Source organism: Calidris pugnax, unplaced genomic scaffold (genome assembly GCF_001431845.1).
Source record: "Calidris pugnax isolate Ruff unplaced genomic scaffold, ASM143184v1 scaffold125, whole genome shotgun sequence".
Classification (NCBI taxonomy): domain Eukaryota; kingdom Metazoa; phylum Chordata; class Aves; order Charadriiformes; family Scolopacidae; genus Calidris; species Calidris pugnax.
Genome location: NW_015090906.1, coordinates 548,297 through 566,441, shown reverse-complemented (window position 1 = coordinate 566,441; position 18,145 = coordinate 548,297). Strand labels below are relative to the sequence as shown.

At 46.9% G+C, this 18,145-nt stretch overlaps 1 protein-coding gene across 8 annotated transcripts in view; it reads right to left on the bottom strand.

Annotated features, from left to right (window-relative positions):
* Positions 1-18,145, bottom strand: part of FRMD4A (FERM domain containing 4A) — a 410,059-nt gene that overhangs the window by 89,572 nt on the left and 302,342 nt on the right. For all 8 annotated transcript variants that reach the window (XM_014949098.1, XM_014949099.1, XM_014949100.1 and 5 more), the window contains 2 exons: positions 14,099-14,193; positions 6,217-6,309 (listed from right to left, as the gene is read on the bottom strand). In XM_014949098.1, coding sequence (XP_014804584.1) covers positions 6,217-6,309; positions 14,099-14,193 — 188 coding nt within the window. The remainder of the gene's footprint in view (positions 1-6,216; positions 6,310-14,098; positions 14,194-18,145) is intronic.

The following is an 18,145-nucleotide window of genomic DNA, read 5'->3' as shown; positions in this document are numbered from 1 at the left end:
GTGGGAGGTGTCCCTGCCCATGGCAGGGGGGTTGGAACTCGATGATCTTTAAGGTCCCTTCCAACTCCAACCATTCTGTGATTCTATGATTCTATGGCATGGCTTTGCCAGACTTTATAGACAGAGCAGATCACAGAAACCCCTGAAAGCAGCTTGGCTGGACTGGGTTACCCATATGAGTTTAATATTATGTTTTTTTCTGTTGTTTCTACAACACCCCAGCAGTGCATGGAGCTGTAGAGATATAATGTGAGTGGGAGATGTCTCTTCGTCTCCCTTATACGTAGTACAAATTGCCTGAGGGCTTGGTGTGGGGAGTTACGAGCTCAGTGCTGGCAGGGAGAGCACAGCTAGAAGGAGCTCAGAGAAGGGACAGTTTGCCATGACGAGGAGGATGGAGCACCCCAGGGAGCTGAAACATCTCAGACCAGTTCCCAGAACTCTCCTGGGATGGTAAAGTGGGGTCCAGCACCACCCTCCTCAGAGCTCCCCTCGCAGAGGGGTCTGCAGTCAGCCAGGGAAGAGCAAAGGAGCAGACCAATTTGTGTATATATGATTTTTTCCCAGCATCTTCTCCTGGGTGCCAGCAGGTGAGATGAAGCATATCCATGGGTAAGAGCAAACTCTGCCACTTCTCTCCCCTGGCTGCAAAATTGATGTATTTGATAATCTACTCGGGTATCTTTCCCTGGTTCCTGGAAACCCCTGTCTCAGCACAGGGCAGAGAGAGGTCTGCTCCTTCTCCCTCCTCGAAGCGGAGAGACAGGAGCTGGTGATTCCTCATTCCCTGCCTGGAGCAAAGCGGTGGAGTGCCCCATATTCTCTCCGGTGGGGAAAACTGTGGATGGAGAAACACAACCCTTTATATGTGAGACAAATAAATTGCTCTGGTTAATTTAGTGCGGTTCTATTCCTCTCTTCCTGCCCTAGCAGGCTGCTGTCATCACCATCCCCCCCTAATCGAGTTTCTCAGAGAGATGCAAAGCCGAGTGGAAACGAATGGCACACACAGCTGTGGAGAGCTGGGATCACCATGTGAGTGATCTGGGCAAGTTGGGAGCAGGTTGCCATGAATCTGCACCCCATACGTGTCTTCTGGCCAGTGGGGGAGGCAGCAATATATTTCAGCGACGGGTTGTAAGGTCCATCTAACCCTATGAACAACCCGTATTAGCAACCGCTGTCTCTCTTCCCTCCAGGGCCAGCTGTTTCCAAATGGTCTCCTGCTTCTTCTATTTTTAATATTAGTCTTTTTCTCATGGAATACAGGTTTAAAGACAGGGTATAAAAGAGGGCTGAAAAAACTAAAATAGCGTAAGGCCTCATTAGCAGCTGAAATCTGGTGCAATTCTGCTCAGGTAGTCAGGCTAAGCCTTGTAGCTGGAAAATGCCTTCTCAACCCTGGCTGTGCCAGCCCTGTTTGAAACTCTGGATGTATGGGCTGCCCTTGATGCCCGCAGAGGGGATTCGTCAGGTGAAAAGAGGTAGCTACAATGTAGATGCCTACATCTGAGCAGGGGTCTGAGGTCAGAGAAGAGATGCGAGTATTTTAGCCTGCAACTTATTGAATTCCAAAGCAGCCATCTAAAATAAGTTGGATGAATTGTTCCTGAAAAGTGCCTATTTCTTTCCAGTGATCGTACAGGGAGGCTGCGCTAATTAGCCTTCACGTAGGACCATCTACTGTGTAAACATCTCAGGTTTGATGTGCTGGGTCCCATCTCAGACATCTGTCCCACCTGCCTCGCACCTGGACCACCGCCGGTGCACGGAGAGCTGTCTTCCTTCGGGTCAAGGGAAGCAATGACACGTGTGAGGTTTGCAGTCCGTGTTTCAGTGCTGCTCTCTTATTTAAGGCCACTTTGTTCTGTAGTAACTGTGGTAACCTGGCAAAACATCTGGCCCCAATGTTGAAAGTCCCGAGCCCCCCCAGCTCCCATGCTGACTTCAGCTTAGGCAGTAGGTATGAACACATGCCAGACGTTGCTGGACACAGGCATTCCTTTGTGGGAATACTGCCGGGCCATGGATACAGACTCTGCCCCACGGTGTATTTGAATATTGAGGATTTATTTCACATTTTTTCCATGCCTTTCTGGAAGAAAAGCCTTCCCGCATGAGAGATGTTCTGATTTAGTGTGACGACTTCTGCAGTGAGTTGTCACTGTTGAGCTGGTGGAGCTGCCCTGAGAACACATATATTCCTTCCTGGGAAAAGATCCACCACTGAAGTCAATTTTATTTGCTGAGCTTGTTCATATAAATTAACAGCATGACAAACATCCAGAAGATAAAGAGATCAGACCCATGCTGGTGGTTCCCTAGCTAAGGATTGCTAATCCCACAAGGCCATTGTTTGAGGATGAGAATTCACTGGGAAGCCTGGCCAACCTTGCTTTCCACGAACAAACAGCTTGTCTGTGCTCTGCTCCTCTCTTACCTCAAAGATTTACACAAAGGCAGTAACTTTGCCTTCCTTCTCTCACCTGTGAGTCCCAGTAAAATGCTTCCTTCCCTGCCAAAAGTATAACATTTAACTGAACCCCTGCTAGCTCTGTTTTCCTCTGAGCTCCTTGCTGCCAGGGTCTCCCCACTTCACTCAGGTTCCTGCCATTTGCCGTAGAGCTCATTTTGTGACGTACAATTTCCCTGTCCTCTTCTGGTCTCAAAACACTTGTGTAAAATCAACTAGTCAAGCAATCCTTCCTTCCTTCATCCCCATCCTTTGCTTCTCTCAGACTTTAGCTGTGACTCTCTTCTGACTTGGTTTATCTGCACTGCAAACCCTCTGAGGCAGCGAATGAGTTTCACCAACAACTGAGCGACCAGGGCTTTAGAAAGTCACCCGGGGAAGCTAATTCTAAGATGAGAACTAATACCACTCCCATCCTCCAGATATCCCACCTCCCCTGCGAGACACATGGCACTCCCTCTTGCTTTCATGTATGGCTTTAAAGCTACATAAACGGATATTAGCAGAGACTCATAAAATAATATTGCACAAGAATAGCCATGGGGCAGTTCACAGCTGCCCAAGCAGTTCTGATTGCTTCCTAGATTCCTATGTTGTTCTCAGTGGAGAGCTTCCAAAGAAGCACTAGATGACAACCTGAAGACAGAGAGGCTTCAGTTAGCTGGGCAAACGCACAAGGGCAGAAGCAATTTCTTCTGAACTAATGCTAAGAACTTCCTTATAAAGTCCTCCTTTGACACAGTGCTGTGAAATTTTTGGTCTTTGATTACAGAAGAGAGTAAAGACACTGGACATCAATGTTCAACAATGTCAAACCCCAAGGAAACGTGTGTCAAAAGATGAAGCTTCAGCAGTGCTGCAGAGATTTAAATAAGGGAGGAGAATTTCGCACTGCAAAGCTTGTGAATCTTCCTATTTTCAGTACGGTTCTTCCAAGAAGCCTTTGCTTAAAAAGGCATGCTTTCCTTTAAATGTACTTTTAGAGCAATCTAAAAACTACAGCATCTTTGATGGGCATGCTGCCCATCAACATTGCTGCAGGCACGTTAAGGGTAACACAGATTTGATGGTCATATAAAAGGTGAAAATGGTTCCTCTGTAGCTTCTCCTCTTCACAAACTACCATTTACAATTCTTGCCTGAAGCTTAATGTCTTCAGTAGTTACCCCATGTGCTTGAATTGTACGTTTATGTCGACTAGAGAGAAAAACCCACATGATTACTAAATCCTGATACAGTAAACAGATTTCTCTGTAATGAACATCTGGCACATCCAGTTACTTGCAGTACTATCCCCCCAATTAGGACCCCCAGCACCATGCTAAGCTTTCACAGCTGCAGTGCTTGGGACAGAAAATTCAAGAAAGGTATTTGCGAACACAGGCAAACCTTTACCAATGGTATAGTAGATGTCACAGCCACCCAGTCCCTCAAAAATTAACGCATTTGTAATTAGGCATGGTACAGCATTAGTTATCTCTGCTTTCCATCTCATGGCAGTAGAGGAGAGGGAGAATTCTGTTTGTGCTATGGATGACTCTGTAAGATGCTGTGCACCCCCAGATTATGAAAGTACAACCCCATCTGTGGGTGGGTCCTTTCACAACCATTCCTTCAGCCCTTGCTTTAGTTCCCAAGCCAGAACTGAAACTGCTGGTAACAGATACCTGGGGATTTTCCAACTCCAGCCAGCTGGCTGGAGTCGATTTCTTCTCCAATTGCCTTCTGCTCAGATCAGATTTGGGGATGGACATGGGAACTCTCTAAGTGTTGAGGAACTTTTTCAACTTCTTGCCAGCATCTGACATCCACGGGGGAAGAAAACCAGTAGAAAAGCCATGGTAAGTTAATGCCCATTCCTAACTCTTGAGGCATCTGGCCTTCCCGTCCAATTCAGATTGTAACTCACTGTGACAATCCACGCTTTACCACCACAAATAGGAGTATAAGCCCATAGTCAGTCTGGTTTTCACTTTTCAGACATTGAATGCTGACTTCTCCCCCTATGGATTTTCCCTATGGATTACGATTCCGGAACAGGAGAGGTCATTCATTTACTAAGTGTTATACGGATCCATAATCCTAAGATGTCTCTTGGCTAAGATCCTGCTAGAATGACTTGCCTCCCCTGTGCTGCCAACTTTCATAAAACAATGCAGATGGCAATATTTATGCTCGTTGAGTGGTCTTTGAAATGAATATGAGAGAGGCTCAGTAGCACCGGCTTTCACACATTTAGCAGTTCCACTCCTAAAATCTGCACTAAGCTCTTCTTCAGTCACAGCTTCCCCTGCTTCCCGTGGGATCCCTGCTCTAGCAGGGATCCTCAATTTAGCCCCTAGGCAAGATGCTTGATAACAGAGCTGCTGTGTTCTTAATGAGTTTGTTTTATTTTTGTGAATTTGCCTAAAAGTCTAATGCTTTTGCAGAAGAGCACCAATAGTTTTGTGTGGTTCTAAGCGCAGGTGGATCTGAATCATGTACACTGGAATTGTTAGGCTCTGGATCTACCCTTATAGTTTGAAGCACCTGAAATGTACACTAAGGTCTTCTCTTGGGAGACAGAGCAGGCCAGCTCTGGAGTCACTGGGCTTTGCTCAGCCTTGATTTGTCCTAAGATCTATCCACCACTAAATATGTGGACATAACAGAACAAAGAGTCTCTTCTCTTGAGAAGCCTCCCTTGTAATTGAAGTTAAACGAATGACAATCACTATGTGGGGGAAAAAAAAAAAAAAAAAAGCTTCACTCAGGGGAAGAAACTGAAAAGTAGGTCTTCATTTTTTGTGGGTACTATGGAATGAATGAGAGTGATGTCAGATGTAATATAACACTGGAGTGGAAAGGCTAACAGAAAAAGACACAGCAACACTGCACTGGCTAGTCCTAGACATGAGCTATCCATTAAAAGTAAGTCAAAACCCTCAACTTAATTTTGTGCATATGCCATCTCAGCCCCCGGCCTCTCTCTGGGTGTTTTAAAGCTGCAAGAGCAAATTTGCCTTCTTAGAAAATATCTCCCTTGGAGGCAAAGACACTGTGTACACAAGAGCACCGGCGGCTTCTAATGGCTTCCAAACACTAACAGCTCCTTGCAAAATTCCCAGATGAAGAGAAATTCTCCCAAACCGCTGTAACCTTCATCAAAATCTTTCTAGTCTGGTCCAAGCCTATGAGTGTGTTCTGTGCCCGCGCAGAAGCCAGCTGGCTGCCATAAAATGCCATCATTTGCTGTTTGCGGGTAATTCGTTACACTGTTACGTGGTTGAGTCCAGAAGGCAAATCTGACAGAGCTGTACCGGGATTAATTTGGCCCCTGACATAATGCACACCCCGGGCACAATCCAGAGGAAACGGATGGTTTGCCGGTAAGGAAGCGAGTGTTTTCCCTCCAGGTGGCTGGCTCAGGTTGGTTATCCTGGCAGAAAGAGGTCTTTGTTCTGCAGCCCTACCCGGCTTGGACTTTCCAGGAGTTCAAAAACTCAAATAAAACCGTAAAGACATAACGTCTGATCTTGCCCTCCTAGAAGGTTCCTCTGTGGGCAGCTATGGGTGTTCGTGTGGCTACTACTTGTTTACGCTTGTGTGAGAAGAGTTTTCAAAGCCAAAGAGCTCAAAAGAAACCTCTGTAAGAGTGTTTGTTTGTCCACAGGTGTTTCTACAACGTGAGAAACCAACAGTCTTGTTTCCTGGCCCCTGGGGAACAGGTCATCCATAGCTGTATCCCACGGGAAGGCACTTACCTGACACAAAAGTACAAAACAACCGGTCCTGACTTTTTGGGGAAGTCATGTTCCAGCACCCGGCGGTCCAGCTGAAGCCAGTTCAAGTGTCCCCTGGCAAGAGAAGAGACAGTTTTGAGCCCGGCACTGAGGAGTTTTTTCTCGCTACTCGTCTGAGGTGTTACAAAAGCTGAAGCGAAGCACATGCTGCTTGCCCTGGGCTATTGCATGGTATTTGAAAAACACACAGTAGATGTTTGAGGAGAAGCGGAGGCGATATCGTCCTGGCAACATTTCAGTCTGGGGATCGAACAGCTAAAGTTCAATCTGTCAGGGTGAAAGCTGGCAGCCCCGACCAGGCAGCAGAGCCCAAAGTGTTATGAGCTTCACCTTGTTATTACAACCCCCCAGGAGCAGCCGTATCATTAAAAGTCTGTCAAGATTTTCATTAGAAATCCTCATTGTGAAGAGTTTCCACAACGCCTGCAATATTTCACTCCAGGCTAAACCCGACTCTGCAGCCTCAGACAGTTTATTTACCACCCACGTGCCTGCAACAGCCTCTCTAGGTTTGCCCAAGCCTTCGTTTTCCCTCCTTCAGAGAGCTCCTGAAAAGCAGCTGCTCCGTGAAGCGTTCCAGCTCACAATTACCACACGCTGCTTTTTTTTTTTTTTTTTTGCCTAGGTGGTACCTGTCGCTCTTATTTTCTCCTATAATTTATCCGTTCGTGCCTTGCTGCTGGAAGCTTTCCTGGGCAGGAGCTCTGTTCTTTGTCACGTTCCTCGCGTCGTAGAGCGCTGCGCGCGCGTGAGAGGTATTTTATAAACACCATTATTTGTATTGCAGGGGCATCTCACTACCACCACCCCCCCGCTGAGATAAAGGCCCTGTTAAATTAGGCACTGTGGAAATACACAGGGTAAAATTCAGCGAGGATTTTGCCGTTGCCTTGGGTGATGCCAGGGCTGCATCCTGTGAGCGTTTTGCTATTGATTTCAGCCAGACCAGATTTCACCCAGAGGGAGAGGCAGCCCTTGCCTTCAGCGCTCCGCTGTCTAGACAAGCGAAGAGAGAGAGAATTGAAGTGATTTTTTTGGGGGGTGGGGGAATCTTGCAGCAAATAGAGCAGGAAATGGAACTCAGATGTCCCAAGCTCTGTTCCAGTGCCTATTAGCCAGCTCATGCTAATCCTCAAGAATAATTCTTTATTCTACTGAAAATGAAAAAAAAAAAAAGAAGGCTTGGTTTAAAAAAAAGTGTTAAATTAACTTCTAGCGTTGCCACAAGCCTTAGCAATGTACTCTGTCAGCAAACACAGTCCGGGTCTGCCTGTTACTCCTTAGTGCTTGTGCTTTAGGCAATTGAGAAGCTCCTTTAGAAAGTAAGCAACAACATCTAGTCAGCAATCTCACCGGATTTGTAGCTCCCCTACTCCACCTTTTCTAGAAAAATAAATAAAGGGGAAAGAAGAGGTTTCAGGAGGCTTTGAATCACCTGGGCTCAATCTGAATTTCTGAACAGCTGCCCTGGCTTATGCAGATGCAGAAGAGAATGGGCTGCTGATGGACTGGCAATCCGCTCATCACTCCAGTGGGTTCAGGATCAGACATTTCTAAAGAAGCCATCTCACCTCAGATTTTGCCATATAATAGTCAGGTGTTCACTGTAAGTGGCCTTTGCATTTATTTTGCAAGAGTACCAAGTCACAGAATCACAGAATGACATGGGGTTGGAAGGGACCTCTGGAGATCATCTAGTCCAACTCCCCTGCCAAAGCAGGTCCACCTAGAGCAGGCTGGGCAGGAACGTGTCCAGGTGGATTTTGAATGTCTCCAGAGAAGGAGACTCCACCACCTCCCTGGGCAGTCTATTCCAGGGCTCTGCCACCCTTAAAGTAAAGAAGTTCCTCCTCATGTTTAGTCTCAACTAGGTACAAGTGATACAGGTGGAGTAAGGGACATTTCAAACTCATCCTAGACATCCTTTGGTGTACAAAATAGATAAAAACTTTTTTTATCCCCTGCTCTAGACACCTGGGTGCATCTCCCTTTTTGAAATCTGTCTTTTTTCCTATTTTTCTTTTTGTCCTAAATCATAGAATCATAGAATGGTTAGAGTTGGAAGGGACCTTAAAGATCATCTAGTTCCAACCCCCCTGCCAGGGGCAGGGACACCTCCCACCAGACCAGGTTGCTCAAAGCCCCATCCAGCCTGGCCTTGACCCCCTCCAGGGATGGGGCATCCACAGCTTCTCTGGGCAACCAGGGCCAGTGCTTCACCACCCTCACAGTAAAGTATTTCTTCCTAATATCTAATCTAAATCTCTCTTCTTCCAACTTAAAGCCATTACCCCTTGTCCTGCCACTACACTTCCTGACAAAGGGTCCCTCTCCGGCTCTCCTGTAGCTCCCTGGACTCAGGAAGGCTGAAATTCACTGTGAACACCACAGTACGCATGGGGATTGAAATCAGACATGCTCGCCCATTCCTAGCTAAAGTACAAAACGAACATTTATCCATGTAGGCCAAGGTACAAAACACTGTCAGAGCAAGGGAAAGCCCCGCTAAGCCTGATATCTTATCCTGAACCTGTCCAGCTCCATTTGTATCACCAAAGGAGCAGCCACCAGCACCTGATGGCATTACACACCCCTTCCCACCCCGACCCATCTGTTGTCAGTGGACTTACTGTCTACCTCTATGTTTATTCAACAGAAAAATTTGGGTTTGCCTAACGAAGGACTGAGAAGCCATGGCGCACAGAACAATAATTCACTTCAAGATACTTCTTAGTTTGAAAAGACTCACTCTTTTCCTTCTCACTGCATTTTAACTCAAGAAACCGGTTGATATAACCAGTGCAGAAAGAATACATGCATATATGTATGCAGACCACATTACACATTTATGTCGTTCGTGTACACGGGTGTGAGGAGTGAATAACACATTTAATTGCCACTGAGGTTTTTTTTTTTTGGGTTGAAGAGTTTCATTACTCTCATCTGCATGGAGCTTAAATCCGAAGCTCCTTCAGAGGAGGAAGGTCACTTAAATCACTGCCAGGAGCTAACTGCTCACCGTACTCAATTACCACTTACAATCTTTCATCGCTGAGGGCTTCTGCGCTGCAGATTGTCACCTCCCTCCTTGTTCCCAGGCGTGCATGTGTGGCACGTAGTGATCAGTGGCAGTGAAGAGTCACTGGCATCCGCCTGTGAATGTGGTCTATCGGGGAGCCAAGCTCCAGTGCCGTGACACCACAAAACTCTTTGCTCTGGAAACCCTCTTGCTGTCTTCAGCAGAACTATTTGTGGAGCACAATCCCATGTAAGACAGGGGAAAGTATGGGCATATAACCCCAGGCATGTAGTAATCCTGACAGTTTGCATGGACCGATTTAGGCAGCTTGCACTGGGATCCCATTCATACATGCCCATATCTGGCTGAATTTCCTTCACGGTTCAATTTAGAGACACAAAGTAGCTTTTGTTTCATTGTCGCCATCGATTTGGGTATTTATATCAGCGTTTTCACAAATAGCGGTGCAAACAATTTTGTGTGACCTATGGGGAGGTTGAGTATCGGAAGTCAGATCATTTTTCTCTGTTGGTTGTGGTCATGCTGGCAGTTAAACTGTTGTGTCAATAACAAATACATAATCACCTTTTGAAAAAGAAACTGGGTCCATTTAGTTTACAGGCTGAGTATGGATTTTGGTGCCCAGGGTTCATATTGTTGATTGCATGCAGTAGTTCTGTTTTCTTTTGTCAGGGCTTTCAGTAAAGAGTGGTACATCAATGAATACTTTGCCTCCAGGTGGTTCTGTTTATACAGTTTTACTGGTGAGTGTCCAGTTTTCTGGAAAAGTGGATCCACATTGATTGTGTTATAAAGTTATTTGGACCAATAAACCAACTCTCGCCCCTTCAGCGTCAAACTCACGTTGAATTGAATGGACATTGAGAAAGACCAGTTCATGTAATAGAAACCATATAAACTATTTTACATTTCCATCAGTCATGATAGAAACAAAAAAACCTGTTTAAGCTCATGGATTTTCTTGTTTAAGGTCTCAATTCTTCAACAGAAATATTTCTGAAGGGGCTGCATGAGTTTGGCTATGCAGATTTTGCAAAACAGTGGACTCGGTGACAAAGGAGCTGGTCTCACGCCAGAGCAGGACCTTGTTCTGAGAGCTGCACCGTCCATTGGACTGGCTGTTCAACCAGGACGTGGGACACATGGTCCCTCCTTTTGGCTCTGCCAAATGACTGCAGGGTGAAAATAGGTCTCCCCTCACTTCCTGGAGATGAGAGAGGATTCCAGGGAAGAATGGTAGGTACCCTGCTGTCCCTCTTCTCCTACTCTTCCTTTGCCATCACCTTGGCTGTAGAATCCTGAGCTAAGCAAGGACACTCTCTGTCATTGCCTTACCACTTTAGTACAGTCTCTAGAACAAGTGTAACACAAATAATGGGGACCTCAATCCCTTGCAATTTTTATTCTATATGTTAACTAGAAGCAGCTGAAGAAGCTGCTCTGCAGGTTCTGCTCTGGCAAAGGAGGAAAAGGGTTTGGGTCAGCTTTGGGTTGGGCTCACGGAGAGCTGTGGGATGCAAAAGTTGGTAGTTCTCCATGGAGCAGGTGACTCACATCTAAGGACAAGTAAAGGATGTGGAAAACCTGCCTGTGGCCCAGACGGGGCGTCTGCAGTGAACAGAAGGGTAATCCTGAACTGCTTGCTCTCAGTGAATGCTGGAAGAGCTGATGCCAAGTGAAAGGGCAGTTAGCAGAGATTCATATTGAGCTAAACTAATAAAAAAAGGCCATTTCTCCACTCCTTTTCACTGTTAATCAACCAGCATATAGCTCTTCTGGCTTCACGTGAAGCTTGGCCCCACGTGCTGTACAGGGACACCCTTTTGACCTGTGCTCTCCTGCAGTTAATGGCTCACGCCGTAAAGCGTTCCTATCATCATTAAAATAGGAGGCGTTATTCTCTCCTCCATAATAGTCTGACAATCTAATTTTAGTCACGCTGAATGCAGTAATGACCCTATATTATCACGAGAAACTATTAGGTCTCCAACGCAAAGGTTGTTCCTATTGATTTTCTTCTCAGGTTGTCATGATAGAGCACAACTAATGAATGGAAATCCCCAGTTCAAATCATTTCTAAATAAATTACTCTCATAGAGCTTTTACTCTTAAATAGAAGAATTGATTTAATACTTTAGTGGCTTTTCTTCTTTCTAAACTTGCAATTTAGCCAACCCCAGACTACATTTATGAGCCAGGCTTGTTCTGTTTTAGCTAATATGAGTTCCCTTCAAGTAAGGCACATGGAACTCAGGGAAGAGCGAAGAGAAAGAAATCCCTGAGGGCTTGTATCACGGAATTAAAGGGTTTCTTTTTGTGTGCCTTGTCTGTGCTAGCTATAGGGCTGTTAGACGCTCTGTAAACATACATTAAGAGACTGATTTTCCTATTTTTTGAAGAAAGGATACTTTTCAAGCTTCCATTTCACACTGCAAGTTAAGATCTGTAGTACAAAAAGCCCAGATTTTTTTCTGAAGGTGACATAGGACATCTATTTCCAAGACCCCATCCAGCTCCCCAGGTGCATTTTTTTGGCTGTTTTTGGTCAAATAGAACGATTACTGTCTGTGCCAACTCTATTCAGAGCTTTTTGCAACCGAGGAGGAAATATGATACAAGTATCTTTTTTGGCCAGGTTATTTTCACAGCATTGAAGAAGCCTCAGTGCAAGGGTCAGACTCACTGTGGGACAGCAGATCAAGCTTCATGTCAGCTGGGACTCACTGGCACGTTTCTGGGTCCTGTTTACTAGATTTAATGAAAGTTCCCAAATCTTTTGTCTGAGTTGGCTGGACTCCTGCTACAATGCACCCTGCTCCATCTTGACCACAGGTCAAGAAGGTGACCAAGCGAGTGGGTGCCATCACCTCAGCCTTTGAAATCCCGTCTAGACAGTGCACGTCCATCTGCATCCCCTGTGCATCTTTGAGCCTCTGTCAGCCTCTCCTGCTTCCTCCCATGGCTAAGCCAGATCTTTGCTCATGCTGCTCTGTGTTAAACCTGGAAGCCCCAGGGGAGGCTGGGCTCTCTCTAATTGCTGACACCTCCTCATTAGCTTCCCTTGCACTCCCAGGGGAGCCCTGTGCCCACTCAGCTGAGCTGAGAGCCAGAGCTGCTCGGCTGCTCTCTGGTTGGGGTCTGACGTGTGTTTTTTGTTTTTAACCTGTGCTGTTTAGGACTGTTAAGGGAACATTTTCTTCTCCTATTCCACTTCGGCTTCCCTGCGTGGCTTCCCTGCACCCCTCAGGCAGCACCCACTGGGTAACTTGCTCTCTCCCATAAGAAATAACACCCTAGTAAAGACTAATTTCCTCCTCACTTCATAAGTTGTCAGTGCCTCCCCCTGCCCCCTCTTTGAGGACCAGCCTCATTAATTTGTGTTGGATTGGAGATTTCCTACAGGGCTGAGCTGCTCGTGCCAGTGAGATGGGATGGGTTCTGGGCTCTCCTCTGATTTGGGTCCTGCTTCTGCACGTGCCTGACATCGAGCATCCTTCCACCCTGGGAGCTGTGTCCCGAATTGGCCTCTGGCTGACCAAGGCAGCCGCTTGCCAAAGGAACTGTCTCTGGAGAGGCGAATGCTGCTGAGTTGAATGTGGATATGTTAGTGCAATTATCCAGCAGCCTCTGATTACCCAATCCTGAATCATTACTCCAGCAGATAATTTACATTTCGCTGCCACTTCAGCAGGAGAGCAGAGCTGGCTCATGACAGCAATACTGCTGACTCAGCTGTTCTGGGAATATGGCATTGGCTTGAAAATTGTGGGTTTTTAAAACAGTATAGGTGTGGGAAAACTCTTCCTAATCACAAAAAAACCCTTTAGCAAACCAAGGTGGAGTATGGTGAGTGCAGATACAGGACACAGTCCATATGCCCAGGACAGTCTGACCACTGACAGAAAAGAGGCAGCTGGAAAAAAGTTAGCAGGGACTGAGCAGTAGCACCAAGAGGTCACAGTCTAGGACTAATCATAGCATTTGACAGACCTTTAATGTTTCTCCAGGGGTAATTTTATACTTGCCTTTTAAGCAGGGGGAATAGAATTGGCCTGTCTTGAGACAAACCCTCAAATTTTGTGGTCATACTAGGACTCTGGGAGCTGGGGTTCAAAGCGAACAACCAGCCTTGCCTGAGGTGACTGCAGTGTCAGGGTCCCATCCTTTGGTTTAGCTCAGCCATAAGGCTCTTCCATGATTCCTGGTAAGGTCAAATCCGTTCCACAGTGGAAATTTTATATTTAAAAATGTTTTCTGTTCAGATTAAATTTGGCAGTATCTTCCTTTCCCACACTTTCTTCTTTCCCCTTTCTTAAGAAACTCTAATCTGGGATCTAAAACATCAGAAATAATAGAGTAATTTTGTGATTTTTTTTTTTTTCTTTCCTTGAAATAATTTGACATTACTTTTAAGCCTGCTTGAGTGAATAAACTGATTAACACTTTAATTGAACAGTTCCGCCAATCTGGTAATAATTTGGATCTAGTGAGTGGATCGTAAACCCATCAGAGCTTAAGCTAACCTTTCACCAGTGCCAAGTGACACCAACTCTTTGAACATGGGATTAGGAGGGGATTGCTACTCCCTCCAGCAATGCTTAACTTGCTGTGAGAGGCCTCCAGCCCTCTGAAGAAGAGGCAGTGCAGGACAGACTCCAATGTGAGTCCATGCCTCCCTAGACCTAGGTATAGGACCTTGAGGTACCCAGGTCTTCTACGCTGGTCATTTTGCTTGGGACAAAACCACCAAGATTTCTTGTGATCTATGAGTTGCCTCTCAGTTCTTGGATTTCTCACACTTACGTTTCATCTGTGAATGCAATTCCAAAGTACTCCTTCTCCTTCAGGTTGAAATGAGATGCCACCAAGTCAAGCAACTCCTTGGCCAAAAGCTTTGGCTGGAAAACAAGAATGAAAGAAAGTGATTAATGAGGAGAGCTTGGATATAACTGCACTCTGTTTCTGGAGGGAAATGCTGTCCTTGAAGGTGCTCCACTGCTGTGGCTTTTATGTTCCCTCTGGTGTTCAAGCTAAATCTGCAGGCAACATGAGCTCCTTGAAATGAACAGTAGTTTCCCTCCGAGGTAAATACTAAAAACCTGGCGATTTTGACCTCTTCAGTGCTTAATGTCTCTGCAGACAAATGACCTGCCTCCTGCCAGTGTTCAGATCTACCATGACCAATTCACTCATGCCTTTCTGATAATTTTAGTTGTTAAAGCATTTTATCAAGGACCTTTGCAAACACATTTCAGACACCCACTCTCACACACACAACACAGATACATGCTCAGAACACTAAGAAAATACATAGTGTCAAAAAGATAGGATGTGACAGGACCAAATGAGAAATAAATGACAGAAAAAATAGTTTCCCATTCACTGTGCCTTGTTATTTAGGGATAAGGATGTGTCCTCAAATTTAGGCACTTGGAAAGAAAGAGAGGAAAGTAACACACATTTTCAAAATACCCTTTGTAAGAGCAGAAAAGCCAAGCTCAGAGAAGCTGTTCACCACATACAGAGGATGGTGCATTAGTACCATGGGGAAATTCTGCCTTTTCTGCAAAACCTTATTTGACTTTTAGGTCTAATGCTTCCTTCTCCCTGTCTGAATTTCCACCAGCTCTGCTAAAGTCCAGTGTTTCCTACTGTCCTGCTGAAGTCTTGGCCATAACAGTGCTCTCGTCCTGACTATCCCTGGTAGGAAACAGGGGGTACAAAGGACCCAGGCAGATGCAGCCTGTGATCCCACAGCCTGTAATAGCCCCCATATCCCAGAGCTGCAATGGTTACAGCAGCACAGCTGGGGTCAGAGATCCCAACAGTGTTCCCCTGGTGACTGCTCGTAAGGATTTGGTCTACAGATCTCTGCTGCAAGCCTCAGTGAAAATAAAGCTGTCTGTAGGCTCGACTGCGCCAACGAATCTGCCAAGCAGCTGAGTCAGTTACCCCAGACGTGAACCTGTTGTTAAATGGAGATGAAATGATGGGGCTGTGCAGAAGGTGGGTGGTGGGGACCCAAGAACCTTGCTGTCCTAATTGAATATCCTGTCCTGCAAATACAAACACAGCTTGTGTTTACAAAACCCCTTGGTTTGTATCTAATTTCCGAATAGATTCATAAGATTCTCAACTGCTCCCTAAAAATGGTCCTAAACCCAGCACTGTCCTGGTACCTGACACAGTCGAGCCTGAAATGCTTCCCTGGCCTTCATGTGGGCATTAATGCCATCCTCCACCCACCCGTTTGCTTGCTACGTCCCAATGCAGTCACCAGCAACATCCGTTCTGCTCCTTATCTGTGCACCCAACACAAGGGTGGTTTTCAGGTCATGCCAGCAAAGAAAGAAGCAACAGCCGTGCCAAAATGCAGCAGTAGCTTAAAGCAGACACCGAATACGAGATGAGTTGCTGTGTAGGAGGAAGAACCTGGCAGATAACGAATAGGTGGGATGCAACAAGCTTCATTTTATTTCCCAAGTCGGACTTCTCAGGCACAACTGTTGACAGCTTTGCTAGGTCTATGCTACCTGCTGCATTGCCTTTCCCAGGCTCCTGAACCAGCTCCCGAACGGCACTCAGAGCTGAGCAGACCAGGTGTGGGACCGTGGTCATGTCCTCTGTCCCCTTGAGTCCCTTCAGGGACCCAAGTAAAGAGCACACCAGCTACACCAGTCTCTCTCTGGAGACTCCTCAGATACTTCTCTCCTGGCATTGTGCTGGTGGGATGGACATTCTCAGCATCCCTGTCTCTGTAAGATGAATCTCCCTTTGCCAGAGCTTTTTAAGGACAAGCTACAGTCTGGCTTATGAGGTACCCACACACTGTGATGAATCATAGAATAGTTTGGGTTGGAAGGGATATTTAAAGGTCATCTAGTCCAACTCTCCTGCAATGAGCAGGGACATCTTCAACTACATTAGGTTGCTCAGAGCCCCATCCAACCTGGCCTTGGATGTTTCCAGGGATGGGGCACCTACTACCTCTCTGGGCAGCCTGTGCCAGTGTTAAGAGGAATGGAAGGAGAGGGTGGTAAGACTGGCACATGAATTCAGAGATACATAGGCTCTGTGCATGCACTTACTGTGGGCATTGGATGAGTTTTCAGTTTAACAGCAGACAAACAAACTTTTGAAGGAGAGAGAGGAAGGGGGTTTTGTGCCCATCAGCCCACAGTTTGAAGGCTTGCTTTTCCCTCACTCCTGCCCAAGCCTCCGTGCTCCTTTCTCTCCTGCTCAGGCCAAACTCTCTCTGCACCAGAAAGGGATTAATCCCAGCGCACCACCACCAGAAGAGGGGAGTCGGGGATGCATGGCCAGTGATGGGTGTAGGGGAGGGCAGGACAGACCCCTTTGTGGCCAAGGCCACTGGTGGGGGCAGATGGTGGAGGTGAATCTGGGCATCCCCATGATGGTGTGCATTGCAGGCACGGCTGCATGACTGGCACTGCCTTGCTTCCTCTGCTCTGGGGTGACTCAGTTATTCGATGAATGAGCAATTATGCTGGCAAGCAAGGAAGCAGGACATCAGCCAGCCTTGCTGGGTGTCCTACCTGAGAGGGCAAGGGTGGGGAAGGTGCTGTGCCTCAAGCACAGAAGCATTTTCCCAAGCCTGTGTCAAACACTCGGAGGGGATAGGTTGAGCTTTCATATCTCGTGAGAAAGGAGAATGGAGTAATAATACATGGCTAATGTGAAACAGATTGCCCATGGACGTGGGGAAGTGAAGGGTCCCTCAGCTGCAGCCAGCCAGCACTGTCACAAGGAGTAAAAGCCCCTTCTGGTGTCCAGCCACACCACGGAACAGTGATAACCAGTGATGAGGGGCCTGGAGCATCTCCCTTACAAGGAGAGGCTGAGGGACTTGGGTCTTTTTAGTCTGGAGAAGAGAAGACTGAGGTGGGATCTGATCAATGCTCATAAATACTTAAAGGGAGGGTGTCAAGAAGATGGGGCCAGTCTTTTTTCAGTGGTGCCCAGGGATAGGACAAGAGGAAATGGGCACAAACTTGACTATAAGAAGTTCCACCTGAACATGAGGAGGAACTTCTTCCCGTTGAGGGTGGCAGAGCCCTGGAATAAGTTGCCCAGAGAGGTGGTGGAGTCTCCTTCTCTGGAGACATTCAAAACCCGCCTGGAGATGTTCCTATGCAACCTGCTTGGGGTGGACGTGCTCTGACAGGGGGGTTGGACTAGATGATCTCCAGAGGTCCCTTCCAACCCCATGTGATTCTGTGATTGCCCTGCAGCATCCAGCCCCAGGCATCGAGTGAGGAGCAGCACCCGAAAGCAGTTGCCTTCTGCCACCCTCCCCAGGCAAGGTGGCTGAACACAACGTGTTGCCTCCTTATCTCCGCTGAGCGAGACCTGGCTGCTGAGAAAGCTGTGGAGAGGTTGTTGGCATGGCGTGACAGCCTTCCCTTCTCTACTGCCCGGCAGTGGCTGCTCCTCTCCCAGCACAGCCTCCCCCTTCAGCCCCCCAGGGCTTGGCAGGGCCATGATCTCCACTGCCCTTGCCGTGGGGCCTCCTGCAAAGCCTGTGGGAGCAGATAAGGCAGGATAACCCTTTGCCTTGCAAGATAAGGGGAAAGAACAATAGATGCAGACCCAGCACGCTGGAGCATTGCCAGGTTAGTTACTGGGCCAGCGTCCCTGAAGAGGCTTACTGCGGTGAAGTTAAGCCCTGCTAGTCCCCTCCAAGATTACTCCTCTTAAGCTCTGCAAGGTTATTGTACTTTCCAGCAGGACGAGTCCCGTGTTCTCCCAACACAAGACCAGGGGCAACCTCGGTCTTGGGATGGAGGGAAGGAGGAAGGTGGTAGCAAAGAAGTCCTCAAACCTGCACAG